General features: G+C 39.2%; 1 protein-coding gene across 2 annotated transcripts in view; it reads left to right on the top strand.

Moving 5' to 3' along the window:
• LOC122865610 (netrin receptor UNC5D-like) overlaps positions 1-15,131 on the top strand; it is a 152,595-nt gene that overhangs the window by 98,160 nt on the left and 39,304 nt on the right. For both annotated transcript variants that reach the window (XM_044174290.1, XM_044174291.1), the window contains exons 3-4: positions 9,645-9,788; positions 10,007-10,110. In XM_044174290.1, coding sequence (XP_044030225.1) covers positions 9,645-9,788; positions 10,007-10,110 — 248 coding nt within the window. The remainder of the gene's footprint in view (positions 1-9,644; positions 9,789-10,006; positions 10,111-15,131) is intronic.

Below are 15,131 nucleotides of genomic sequence, written 5' to 3'. Positions count from 1 at the left end.
TTGTTGCAACTATTTATTACTGTAGATGCATTGTCTTATGTTTATTAGTTTTTCTTATGTTTGAGTAAAGTGGTTTGAAAGATGTTTCCTTTATAGTACAGATTACTTTGTGAGGACTGACTGCATTATTGACAATTTACAGAAATTCTACGATACAAATGTTAACAGCAGTGGGGTGATGTGTAATGAGTAACATGTCCAGTGAAGACATAATATTGAATTTTGTGAGATGCATGAATTAGTTATGAGCCCTTGGGAACCAGAATGTTTTGGCCAAGTGTTACAGGAAAAATTTGACATTTTGGGAAATACGGTTATTCGCTTTCTCGCCAATAGTTAAATAAGAAGATCAATACCACTCTCGTCTCTATACACTAAATATTATGTTGCAACCAGCTTACTTAGCTTAGCACAAAGACGGAATATTTCATGGTGCGGAGACTCCAGGAAGTTACTGGTCTCAACCAAGAAATAGTCTGTAGAATGGCAATTTGTCATTTTCACACTTCAGTTTTTGTACAGATTAAAGAAATAAGATATATTGTGTTAGTGAGCGAGCTTTAGAGGTGCTAGTAGGTGGATTTTGGAGTCAGGCTAGCTGTTTCCCCATTTCCAGTGTGCTAAGATAAACTGGTGGTAGCCTCGTATTTAGCGTACAGACATGCTGTAAAATGACCCAAAATGTCAAACTTTCCCTTTAAATACACAGATTATGTGGCCATTATAAAAAGCAAAGACTCTTGATAGGCCCAGATATTGTGGAGTAACAGGAAGAAGCTTTTTATGGTTTAATGAAAACTTTGAAACAGTGTGGTAAGAGCTGAAGCAGACAGAGAGACAGAGGCATTAAACCTCTCAGCCACTCTCATTACTGGTCTCATACCTTTTGAACAGCTGTGGCAATGAGAGTGGCATTTTAAAAATAGCTCACTAAAAGGAGAGGAGAGAGTTTCTCCAGGTAGAAAAATAATGTTTGAATGATGCAGAGTTTGTAGATGTGAATACATTAAGGCACAACAAATCTGATGGTGCAGCATTTAAAGACGAATTGTGGAGATATTGAAAGTGCAGTTAGGTATGTCATGTTTCCTCAGATATTTCCCAGTGATCTACTGTACTTAACCTACACACTCACACAGGTTTCAATAAAAATTTGTACAATAATTATAGAAAGAAATAATAGAAACAATAATAGTTTGTTTAAGCCATTTATGATTGGATCAGTGGAAAACTACATTTATAATTCTGCTGTATTGCATCACAGCTAAAAATGCATTTCAAGAATTAAGATGAAATGCCACTTTTGCTAGAAAAAAAAGAGGCCATGACGCACGGGAATATTGCCTGCTGGTAATCCAGTGTTTTTCGATGAGAGAGAGGAAGAGACAGAGAGAGCAGGAATGTGTGATAATGAGAACAGAGTGAACTTTTAATTGTCAGTGTTTTTCACTGTGAGCTGCTTTTGTCCATTGCATCCACAAGATGTCACATAAAGTAGGACAATACCAACCGACCAGTTTGATGTGTGCAGAAGTCCGTGTGGAAGTCTGTGTGGTCTGCATGAACCTGGTGCTGTTTGCACATGATTTAATCAATGTCAACACAGTGGATCACTGTGCACAATGGCTCTGTCTAGTTTGCTGCTTTTCAAGTTGGAGGATGCAGATTTATGACATGTCTGTCCTGCTGCCTTCAGATGGTTGTGGGGATTTCATTACAGTAACTGAAGGCTTCCATATTTTCAGTATTTTTTTATTGTTACTTATTAAACTTTATTTAACCAGTCCAATTGAGATTACAAAATCTCTTTTCCAAAGATGGGCTAGCCAAGATAGCAGCAATACAATGTTTCATACACAGCAACATACATGCAAACATTAAAAACACATAAAACAAACACACAGTCTCAACTCAGAGAATCATATGCCTAAGAAGATGGACACAACGAAAAGGAAGGAAGCAATTACAAATTCCAATTGAATTAGCCTCCAAACCCTTCACAACGTTTTGAAATGCTCTAATTGGGATCAGTCTATCTAGCTGCAAAACTGTCTGCAAGTGGTTCCAGGTTGCAGGGGCAGAGAACATAAGTCTGTTTGCCCATTTCAGTGTGAGCCTCAGTATAAAGCACCTGTAGGTCACAGATACTGGTAACAACTTCCAATTAATTCCATTTAGCATGTGCTCATTATCAGAATCACCTAATTATGAGCTGAGTGAGGTTGCACCAAAAACAAACACGATTTTTGGATGTCTGTTCTTACCACATATATGATCCATTTTTCACCAAAATACCAACACTTCTTTCTGTGCTGCCTCATTTGAATGAAACTACTGTCTGTCTGTGCCACTCCTCGCACCTCTGTGCTAAACATGCTGGGAATGAAAATACCAAGAAGAAAAGCACCAACATATCAAAGTGCTGTTTGTGGTAGTCTTTGCGCTGCCATGGAAATCAGGCAGTTGGTGGGCTAGCACTGAAAATGGCTAGGTATGCTAATAGATGACAAAACAGTCGAGCGTTGTACTTTCCCTTAACCGTCTTTGGCTTGGCATCCTCTACAACTCCACACAGTCAAGACATAATACTGAAACGGACAACTGTAGCGGCCAAGTCCAGTCAATCAAAGAGTTGTGTCTTAATCTTCTTGGGCCTTCTTGATCGTCTTCTTGATGGAAGTCAGTCTCTAGAGGTGAAGGAGTGGGCAGGCTCTTACAGTCTAAAAATCTCAACAAATCAGAAACTATAAAGTGTTAATTATGTGAGATAAAAAGTGGTCAACTTCCTTCCTGTTAGGGGTGGGTGGCTCTATACCTAAAGTATCAATACTACCAAAACTAATGTGAGACTTGTTTTAAATATTAATATTCATCTCAATAGGATCTATCAAAAAAATGGAACCATCTCACATTAGAGCACATTCTAAACACATTAACACTCTTCTTAGTGCAATCACTCTTTGCCTCTCTGCTGCTGTTGTGCGCATGCGTGCAGCAATCACCTCATTTGGCTCTGAGAATTCACACAACACAAGATAATCCAATGGGTTTTTAAGAAGTTTTTAAAAAGTGGAAGAATCTTCTCAACTCATAAAGGAACACTTACCTACGTGGTTTCCAATGGTTGGTGAAAAACTGTTGTTGTGTTTTTACCTGCATGTGATTAATTAACAGAGAACAGTAAAAAGAAATGCTTGATGTTTGGCAAATCATTTGATGATAATGAAAATGTATTCAGAAGTAGCCTATTAATAATGCATACACCTCATTAATCATGACACATGGCTCTCCCCTACATGATAGCTGGTCAGCAGCTTTTAATAATAAAAAGTATATTGATTTTGGTGACTCTGACCACGTTACTACTTTGTATTGTATCAAAACCAAATTTTGTGGTTTTTCTCACCCAGCCAGAGCAGTTATTATGCTCATTGAGGGTTCAGTGCAGTTTTGATGGTCGAAACTGGAGAAAAGAAGACCTGTAATGTGTGTTTTTAAGACTGCTAAGCACAAAAGTTCAATCATGACTGAAGTCAGGGATGCTGGTAGTTTTTGTTAATGTTTTCTATCTTTGAAGTGTAGGTTGTTGTTAGCTAGATCAGCTGCTTGTCATTGTTGTTTTTCATTGAAAACAATAAAAGAGACCGAAAGGGAGAGCAGAGGGAAGCAGAATGTAATAGTCGGCCAGGGGGAGACTTATTGCTGCATTCCACATCTGTTGAGTTAGAGTGGGAATTTGAGTAAGTAAATCGAATTGAATTTACTGTATCTTATCAGTTTGGATATATAAAGATATTTTTCCACTCATTTTAGAAGCAATTCTGAGACTTCCTTGTGGTGGTTGCAGGCTTCACTGTGGGTATGCATAACTGTTGTAACTTGTAAATATGTGTTGTGTGTACACATGAGAGTGTTTTACCCATCCAGACTGGATGATATGATGTTGAACAAACATAGTTTCATTCATTTCATTCAGTCATTAATGTTTGTGCGCCCTCGCTTTCGCACTGGCTCAACCTGAACCATGAAATAGGAGGCTGATCAGGGCTGACAGTAATGGCCACCCCACATAAACACAAATGGAGAGCGCTGTCTGTAGAGAACATATTCAAGTCCATATTCAAATATTATTATGCGATTCCTGTGGCTGTGAAGGGCTGTCCAGCCAAATGCAAGACAATGCCTGAAACTATATACTGAGACTGAAAGTGAACTGCATCATGGGAGAGAAAGAATGAGAAGTGCTTAATTATAACACAGAGACTTTAACATCCTAAATACTTAATCCATGTTTTAACTGGATTTCTATCTTGCTGATCTGGAATCCATATCACATGTGCCTTCTATAAATTCAGTACAAAGTTAATCTTTTAACCCAAAGTTTGTTAAGAAAAATGTACATTGATCAGCTTTCTTGCTGTACAGTACAGTGTATCTTCAAATTCAGTGCAACAGTGTTATTTTCTTATCCCTTTGCAATTGCTAAGCCTTTTGATAAACCACAAGCAGACAAGGCTCAGCTGGATAGTCCATGTAATCATACACAAATTTTAACCTCCCTCCAGGAAGCTTGCTCTGATAAACTCCTTAGAATGATTTTAGGAAGCTGTATCGAGTCTTTACAGACAGTAAATCAGTCAGTTTGTTATTTCTAGTGGAATAGGCTTGCCCTAAAATTCCAAAGACAAAATAAAAGAAGGGCAGTGGCTATAAACTAAATACAGATTCCTTTGCAGCACACTGCATACTCTCAGCTATCACAGAAGAGAATTTTATTTTTGTCTCTGATGAAATGCTGTAAGAGGGGTAAGAGATGGAAATGAGTGATAGAACTCAGGAGATTATTGAAGGACAGAGTGAAAGAAGAGCAGAGAGGAAGGTGGAACAGAGGGGATATCTGTGCTTATAGACTTCAGCTGAAAGGATGATACCCTGATGAAGCGATAAGAGAAAGAGGGGATAAGGGAGAAATAGGACATTGGAAATGGAGAGGGCGATGGGAGAGTGAAAGAGAGGCTGAAAATGGATACCACGTTGGTTGTCTCGAGAAGGCGAGGATAGGCAGCTCCTGCTTCAGTGATGAAGAGATAGTGATTGAGGGAAAGCGTATGAATGCAGGGTGGATAGAGGAAGTATGGATATCTATTCCTGTTGATGCTCTGTCAAAGACTGACTCCAGTGTTGTGTATTATGATCCTAGCCGGCTGAGAGATACCATCAACCAGGCATGAACTCAGGACAAAGAAAGGTGGGGACTGGTGAGGGAATGTGAAATGCCTCAGAGTCTCTGTGTCACAGACTATTAGTTAAAGAAATGGAAGTGAAACAAATGAAGTGGCCCACAGAGTGAAAACTACTTGTGTATGCAAAACTTGCTCCTAATAAGCAGACACGTGGTTTTTTTGGATAAACATAAACAAGGCAACTGGGGGAATGACACAAATAAGGACTCGCAGCATTTTAATGGCTAAATTATCATGATTTTTTTATGCACGGAGTAATGCGTCCCTTTCGTTCCAGGATTAAGTATGACACACACAGCTGGGACCAGACTGAAGATCTTGCTGGGAGCATGTTCCGCTTGTCTAGCAGGGTTCGTCTGTGTCTGGCCCTCAGCCAACCCTCACAGCCCCCACATGCTGAGCTGCATGCTGCAATGTCACATCACACAAACATTTCCCCAAAGCTGAGTTCACATCAGACAGACGCTCTCCTAAAGCTATATCCATCCACCTCAATCCGCAGCCCACGCCGTGTCACCAACTATGTACACAGCTGCCTCATGAGGATCCCTCAGACAAACACGATTCTGAAAATCCCCATCCAATGTGGTGTTAAGTATGACAGAGGCATTCTGGACCTGATTGAGCTGAGCCGGACCAGTCGAGTTCTGCTGAGCTGCTTGGATCAGGAGCCACTTGTAGCTGGCACTGGCTGGCTCCCTCGGGGCCTTTTCATAGACTCAGCCAAGGCGAAACAATGGGCCAAAGCCGGGAGAAATCACACCACAGGCCCCGTGCCAGACAGACCAAAACAGAGACAGAGAGAACGAGCGCAACGTGGGATAAAAAGTGAGCATCAGTATTGGTATATCTGTTTCTGACTCCTTTTATGGAGGCTACATTAGAGACATATTAAAGGACATGATTGAAGGGACAAGTGGAAGCTGCTCCACCTTGAGGTTTGTTGTCAAGGCTTTGTGGTGCTCTGTCAAGAGCCACTGGCATGAGCCTTAAGGGAAGGCAGAGGGAGCGCAGCAGAAAGAGAGGCGAACAGGCAGCTGGGGACAGGCTCATGGAAGGAGCTAAATGGATGTTTATATTCCTGAATGCGGAGAATTGACCACATGTCATCAACATGATCGAGCAGTTATTGGATCATTTCTCTGACTCTGTGTCACTGAGTGTGATTCCAGGCCTGGAAAAGGGACTAAGCTCTTTGATCTCTGCCTAATGTGAGGGAACCTGGGAGTCACAATGTCTTTCTGATTTCTCTCCTTTGTCTATCTTGCATTAAGCAGAAACACAATGACCCTCACTCTAACAAACAATAGCCACCCTTCCATGTGGTTGTACATTACTAGTATTTCATACATTTGTGTTTGAATACATGTGTGTGGACAATTAAGCAAACTGAAATTATTTTTTATTTCACTGTTGCATTGTAATATGGAATGGGCTGATATGGAGAGCATCACTTTTTGTTTTCTTATTTTCTTATTTATTATTATTTAGTGGTCAGATGTTCTCACTGTGTGCCAGAAAAAAAGTGCTTCTGGAGTTTATCTGCTTTCAGCATAAAACATTGCATAAGGAAGAGTAGACTGTTGTTTATTCATTGTTTTCTTCATCATTAATAAAGATGAGTCTGATTGTGAAAAAGACATTGTGAATTAAGAGACAACATGCCTAAACCCATTCCCTAGTCTCCTTAGTGCTTTAGGCTATTGTCACAATCTAGTGAAATTGCTTGTCAAAAAGCACTTAGTGAAGTTTAGAGATTACATCAAAGACAGATATGAAGGTGTGAGGTTAGTTATTTTTAACAGTTGCTTACAAGAATTTTAAATTGATTAAATTGATGGTAGCAGTGGGAAAATACAAGTAATAATTGCATTTGGTCATCTTGCATGATTTTTCTCTTTCTTTGTGAATATAATGGGAGGAGGCCCATAAGTATTAGAAGTGTCTATAAAAACAAATGAGATAGCTACTGAAAAAAATCCTGAAAGCTGTTTTGGCCATTATGCATGCACTCTTGAAACGGTCCCTAACATCTAGCTCGTCTACTGTCAAGTGCCAGGATTCAATTTCTGATCACGAGTTAAAAATAACACCTGTGGAACATCTGTCAAGCTTTATCCTGCACTGTACAATTAATCTGTTGAGGAAAAGTTATTGTGGATGAACCTCGATGAATCTAATATCTGCACCTTTGTGTTTTTAGCCTATAACCCATTTGTTTACATTTTGGCAAATCTGCATCATGCAAAGTGTGCTGCTTTGGCTACTACTGCAGCACTTCCTATTCGCACAATCACTTGAATTTATTATGATACTGAAGAAAAAGTCTAAACATGATGATGATGATGATGATGAGCCAAGATCTGAAGTTATAAGGATATATGGTGCCTTTTTTATATGATTTCTTTATGGATATTTATCTGACGCCACTGTAAAGAGTCAATTCTTTGTTTACATCTCCACTGCATTGAGCCCAAAGAGTCGAACTTCAGTAACACAATGACAATGCGTATTTGTCATGATGTGATGACAAATTTGCCCCCTCACTAGAGTATTTTCCTGTAGTTAAATCTGCCTCAGTCTCACTTAATCAAGCATGTTGATTAAGTCTCTAATTTGTAGCAGTGGAAAGGAGGAGTAGATGGAGTGCTGTGTGTGTATTGTACATACTATCAGTCAGTCATTGCAGAGGATTACAGTGTCTTCAGAGAACATTTCTGTTTTACATTACTTCATTAGGCTCCCTTTGATAACCTTTCATTTCACATTATTAGTTTTCATTTAATCCCGGCCCATGTGTAAGCTGCAGTCTGCACTGAACGGCATGATGGCAAAAGCCTGTAGAGAGACAACTCCTCTACAAGTGTAGGGCTGCGTAATTAAGCAATAAGCCACAAGAGGCCAAGCTTTACAGTGATTTTTGAATAAACAGCTGCTCTGAGATGTGTTGTTAGGCACGACTTGTTAGCTGTAGTAAAAATCAGTCTAAAGTATAACCTTTATTGATTTACTGCCTTCAGAAAATGGTACATAACTGACATACGGGTCTAGAAATAGTAGATTTAAATTAATTAATGACAATAAAATGTATTAAATTCTTAACATTGTGGCATATGGTGGAAAAAGGCTTTTCCACCATATGACTTTTTTATCAAAACAATGAGAGTTTGTTTGGCTGCACTGTAAACAGATACACCACTCTGTTGTATTTCTGACATAGTAGCTGCTCAAGGAGTGTTTGCTGTAGTATTTAACCGCACCTGCTGTTGCCCCAGTCTCCCAGTACTCCCACACGTGATACTGGCGTACACCCGTTTCAGCTGTTGTGCTTTGCTTATGCTGCTGCTTCTACTGTAGCTCACTGCAAACACAACTGCATCACTGCTGCTCATATATGCCATTTAATCAGCACTACCTCCACCCCAGAATCTACCCATAGGCTCTAATACTGGTTTTCTTAATTGTATGCTGTGGGGAGTGAGGAGGTCGGAGACGTGACACCAAACATTAGTTGTTCATAACTCTGTATTCATATATTAATCTATTTAAATTGGCTGAAGTTCAGGTTTCTGACAGACATCACATATGTTGGTTGAAAGCTGCAATTTCCTAGATACCCAATAACCACCCTATTATATATAAATGGTTCAAGCCTGTCATCTTTTGTGCATAGTCTGGCATAATTGAAATACCTTTTAAATTCCCATCAGCTGTCTCAGAAAATATTCTGCTCACGCCTAGCTCATTATCACAGACAATATACAGATATTAATGAATGACCTGTGTGACATTAAGTCAAAGTTCTGCTGCAGAAATAGATGATTTGATTGTCATAGAAAGTATCTGTGTTCAGATGCAGTATTTAATTGCATTATTTTGCTTCTATTTTCTACCTTAAATTATAGCCCTTTCAAATTTATTCCAAAAAAAAAAAAAAAAACAGGCAGATGTGTTCCTCCTTTCAGTTAATGCTGCCACTGGAAGGCATTTAGTGTCACTTCTGTATAAATGGATTATGTTTTACAGATACTGAAAGAGGCTATGTGGGCGCACTAACAATTTCTAGTACAACCAGCATTTTGCTGTTTGCCAAAACTAAAGTTTTAACAAGGGTTTGTCAAAAGACCAGTAATGACATAGATATCAATATTTGCAATGAAGTGGTCAGCTCTATATAGTACAGTTTAAATTGTCCAAACAAAATCCCTGAAATTTATTTGATTTGAATAGCATTCTCTCCTCCTTCTCCTCCTGGCAAATGGCAGATCTCTTTACTGCTGATAATCTTATCAGATTCAAATTTCACTCATCATTTTGTCCCTTCAAATCTTCATCTCTTTGATTGATCATTCCTGTGATATAATGAAAGCTAATCTAAGCAATCAACCATCTTGTCTGCAGGGCTGAAGATCCGTGAGGTGATGATCAACGTCTCACGTCAGCAGGTGGAGGACTTTCATGGCCCAGAGGATTACTGGTGTCTGTGTGTCGCCTGGAGTCACCTGGGAACCTCAAAGAGCCGCAAGGCAACTGTCCAGATCGCCTGTAAGCAACTCCATGTCACTTTGATACCAGGCCGACCTTATTGTCCCTGAAAAGGTTATTCTTCAAAATGGTGCCATGATTTTGTAGAAGGCATCATTTTTTCATGTTCATGTTTGTGTTAGGGGAGAAGGTCACACATGAAACAAATTGCATTTTTTGGTACTCCTTCATGCTGTTGTAGTCGTCCTTTAATGCAGGCTGTTTATTCTCTTCCCTAGATCTGAGGAAGAACTTTGAGCAAGACCCCCAAGGCACTGAGGTGCCTCTGAATGGCATGATTGTGTTGCACTGTCGTCCCCCAGAGGGAGTGCCTGTGGCTGAGGTGAGGGCTTCTTGCACTTCAAACAAGTAACATTTTCTCCTGTGTTGCCTGGAGAGGAGCAGTCCATCTGTCTGGTTTACTTAACACTGTAACTCTGTTTTCATGATACAATGTTTTGTTACTTTCCAGCCACAGACACATATGCACTTTTCTCAGTTTAGTATAAACCAGAGCTGCAGTTGATGAGCTGAAGATGCCATTTGTTTAGTTTCTCGAGCTTATTCTGTTCAAGTTAGACTGCTCATTCATATACTGGGAGTAATATCTATCTATGAGCATCGCTATGTTCTCTGGTAAAAGGATGTACTGCTATGACTTATTTAGATGTCATGTATTAATAGCACTCTCAAAATCATTTCCTCTCTCTCGCCTCGGAGTGTGTGTGTGTGTGTGTGTGTCTAACAGAGAGAGCCTGTCATTGCCATTTTAATTTTTACTATGAATATAAAATGAGGCTCTTGCGGACAGTCCTGTTGAGTGGTGTGTGTTGTGCTGCGCTCTGATGTTGTGTGCATTCATGTGAAGGCTCAGTAGGCAGATATGTCAATATCAAAGCCTGTGTGCCCAAGCATCTGAAGCTTTGCATTTACTTAAAGACACAGTCCGTGATACATACGTGAACAAAATAACAGCCCTACCAGCACATTTTCAAAGCACAGGACTGGAACCCTGCTGTTACTTCCAAAATGATTGACATGTCTTTATAAGTTTATTAAGTTATTAATAATTTATAATGCTAATAGTTAAAATGTTGTTTACATCAGTGATGTTTGTAAACAGCAGTAAAACACATAGAAACACAACAATTGTTGAATCTTAATTACATTCAGCACAATCAGAATGATAGAATCTTTTTTCATAAGTTTGGCTCTTTTCCAGTACATTGGATTTGCTGTGAAACAATGATGAGGTTGAAGAGCTGACTTTCAGATTTAAAGCCCATGTAAACTTTGCTTCAAATCTTAAGTATTTCTCTAACATTATTTTATTCATGGAAAAATAAGCATAAAAAGAAAAAAAACATCTTCAGGTAGCATGTATTAAGAGTCTACCCTACAAAAAATCAGCCAATCTTCTTCATCAGGACTGTGTGTTAAAGCCCCTGAACAGGTTTGTTCACATCAACAAGATGTGAACAAACCTGAAGACATCTGCAGTACAGACCTGGCAAGTCATTACTGCTATACTGGAGGACTTTATAAAAAAGGCTACAATTCAAGCTGAAAGTCAGCACTTGTGTGTGAATATATACCTGAAATTTATATAGCCCAAACATTTTCTTCAGCTGGCTGCATTGTTGGTTCTGTATTGTCGCATCAATAAAACATTGATCACAAAAAAAAGTAGATTGGGGCTTTAAAACTCTGTAAAGATGACCATGGACTCCTTCCACAACACACATAATGCACATTAAACTGTGCATTTTATTTGTGTGTGTGTGTGGTGTGATGAATGATTCATCTCACACAAATGGAGCATTGGTGTACCACGAGTCTCCCCAATGCATTGTGGTAATCAAATAGGCAACTCCTCATGAATTCATTAATGTGACTCTGGCTAACAAAGAGAATGGTAATAGTAAATAATGCAGGGACAAATCTAGCTTCCTCTATTATGACTTGCACTGGGGAGAAAAATCTCACATCCAGAGTTGGGGATGTGGCTGTACTTTTCTCTTTTCATGACTTTTCATTGCTGAGAGGTTAAAGCCTTTTTTGTAACCAGCGCTGTGAAATTTGGCTCAGAGAGAAGCTGTAGCTCAGCTACAGTTGAGTTTAAAGAATTGAGGTCATGATACAGTGTAATTTCTTGAACTCTATTTGTAGTCTGAGGCATATTTATTTTGGTCATGATATTTATTTGAATCTTTCATGCTTCTGCAATTTGCAACGGATCCTGATGGAAATGAATACTTGTGATATTGAAGAAATGCAAACAGTTAATTTTTGGAGCTGACAATAAGTGCTCAGTTGACAAGATGTAAATGCAATGAGTTCCAACTTTGCATGCTGTTTTAAGAACTAAACACTGTACAGCCGACTTTACAACTTGAAATCCCCTTATGTCGCTGCTCTCACACTAACAGTGAGAGAGCTTTATTCGCATCTCACTGTAACTAAGCCACCCGGGAGTTTGCTGGGCTGCTGTGTAGGATGTTAATGGAAGTCAGAGAATGCCATATTATCTATCCCAGCAGTGATAGAGGCAATAATCTGTGCACACTGTAAGTACGACCACAGAGAATGCATCATAGTAAAACGGCTTAAGTCCACTTCTGTTTATTGGTGACAAGAGTCAAGATCACCAAATCTTTTCACTTGGCTCCACTTTTTATAGACATGGAGCATTGTAGAATACAGATTATATTCACTGTAATGTTGAAGTTATTACAATATTGGCGCTGATTAAAGCATAGTAATCACAATCATTTTTCTTAAAGCCAAACTGAAATTAAAATCCCCTTTCGTTAATATATGCTCAGTGTTTGTTTCAACTTGTGTTCTTATTTGGTCAAAATTGTAATTACCAAAAAGAAGATATTTAAATTTTATTTATTTCCCGGCAGTGACAGCTGCTACATTAATGTTCTGACTGACGTTGTCGGTGCTGGTAATTTGATTGGTGCAATAGGCTGTGTGGGAGGGCACTAAAAATAGTTTGTAATATCACTTAAATTCCTTTGGCCACACAGACAGTTAACCAGCTGGGGAGGCCGATGTTGTTAGCCATTGCTAACAACCCATCTGTGATTTGAGCACTCCCATACGTTACATCATGACTCCATATAGTATAGTATAATATAGTTTTAAGTGGTCATTGGCCATCACAACATCTGGACCCATGAAAGAACAATGTGGGACAAAGTCCACACTGAGTGTGTGCGAGCTGCCAGTGACTCAGCCCATGTTGAAATAACATAAATAAAAAGTAACGCCTAGTGAGAATCAGTAAAGTTAGCGAGCTAGGCTGCTTTCAGCAGGGAAGCTAGTTAGCCTAGCTTGCAAGCTTCCACTTTCTGAGTGGAATACATACTTAACAGCACGATGGGTCCTTCCAAATGTTAAATGTTGTAAAGGGACAAATGTCAAATCACTAACAGCTGATAGCTAACATTGACAACGGGGGGGGGTATCAGGTTCGAAGAATATGCGATTATGACGTGCTCCAGTCAGCAGCACACCACAGAAGTTGACATTTTGTCTCCTAGCAATGGCAACCTTCAGATGTCAGTCAACTGCTGTCATGGGAAATCCCCACCCACAGGTGTCCAAAAATGTTTTTATTCTCTATTGAAAAATGTAAAATATGCATAATAACTACTGTTTTGGATAGTTTGTCTACAAAAAGTAGGGAGGATTCAAATTTCAGTTTGACATGAAAACAATAAAGTCTGTAGGCCTACTAAAATCAAAATCACTGGAGGATAAAGAACATGGCCATAACATTGACTTCATAATGAATGTAGCTCTTAGAAAACAATTAGGGCACCATCAGAACCATCAGGGAACCATCATTTCCTGTGACGAAAATTGCACTTTTAATTACTAGACAATAATTTGTAGCCTCACAAAGCAACACTATACATCTCAAGCTCAGTTGTCACTGTGGGATATTATTTTGGAAAATATTTAATCTAATGACTGATTAAGGGTAGTAGCTGAAAGCCTAACAAATCAATATAGGGACTGTTTGAAACTTCCAAACCTTATAAAAACACATAAAATAGGTGCTGTAAATATCAACAGAAGCATGATTCTGGAACAACATGGCCTATTTCCATGCCTCAAATTTATTAAATAACTGATTTAGGGGGTATTTGTCACATCCAGGAAAGTGATTATTTTATCCAGCATGTAGGAAGGGTTCATGTTAAAGCCTGACTTTAGGAGAAAACATCTATTGTACAGCCTTTTTAAAGTGACATCCAAGCAAATAGCTATTGAGTTTTGCCAGCTCTAAATGAGTGAAGTGAAAATTATAGTTGGCTTTGTAAGGTTAAAAGTTTAGTGGTGGAGAGAAAAAAAGGTGTCCAGTAACTTTAGGAAAAAACTGTTTTACAATCATTAGCCCCACATTAACTGCCCAAGCATTCTTTACCAAGTGTAATTAATCATCAAGCCTCTCATCCAAAGTCATTTCAAGTACTTAAAATGTAATTATTCAGTGATGAACATAACATTTCCAGAGATGGTGGGGAGATAAACCAAGGACAAAACAAGGGTTTAGCCACCCCCGCCTCCAGAATATGTTGCTGTCAGATTTGGAGGGCTCATTTGTTTAATGTGATTTCATGAAAGTCATTGTTGCATTGAGAAAAGGCCATACATGACTGAGGGAAGGCAGAGAGGGTGCAGGCACGAGGGAAGTGCAAGGAGGAGGGAGCTTGTTAATGAAACTCTACCTTAATTGAATCAGATGGAACAAAACCTACTGCAATGCTTTGTAATCGTCTTCATGTCGCTTTCACTTCCCATTTAAATGATTGTAAATGTAGGTCATTACATTTGCTTTCAGAATAATTGAGTGCAGGGAGGAATTGGAATGACTTGAACGGGACATACTTTTTTGTGAGTCAAGTTAAAGACGATACCTTTCTGCACATAAACACAGAGTGCTCCAGGCCTATTGGCTCTCTCATCTCAACCTCTTCAAACAGCTTGAAGCTATCAGATGATGAAACTCTACTGCATGGTTCATGGACCCCCTGCTGACCATTTGATGCTGCTTTCAATATATTGCGAGTTCATTTCATTTGCTCTCTCTCCTGTGGCAGGAAGTGAACTGTTACTAAAGAAGACATAAGCTACAGTGAAAACTTTGAGAGGGACACAGTGTGGATCAGTTTTAAGTATAAAATTAGCTGCTGTTTAATGGTCAACATGGTAACCTTGATACCAACAGCAGACTGCCTGTAATGCCTGGTCGGCTGGGTTAGGTGTGGTGTAGTTCAACACTGCTTGCTGCTATCTAAGTCGAACAAATTTGCCAATTAAGCAAATCCGTTTCCTGTCCTCCCCAGG

This window comes from Siniperca chuatsi, linkage group LG18 (genome assembly GCF_020085105.1).
Source record: "Siniperca chuatsi isolate FFG_IHB_CAS linkage group LG18, ASM2008510v1, whole genome shotgun sequence".
In the NCBI taxonomy this organism is placed as follows: Eukaryota; Metazoa; Chordata; class Actinopteri; order Centrarchiformes; family Sinipercidae; genus Siniperca; species Siniperca chuatsi.
The sequence above is the reverse complement of the archived record's forward strand: the minus strand, read 5'-3'. Positions and strand labels throughout refer to the sequence as shown.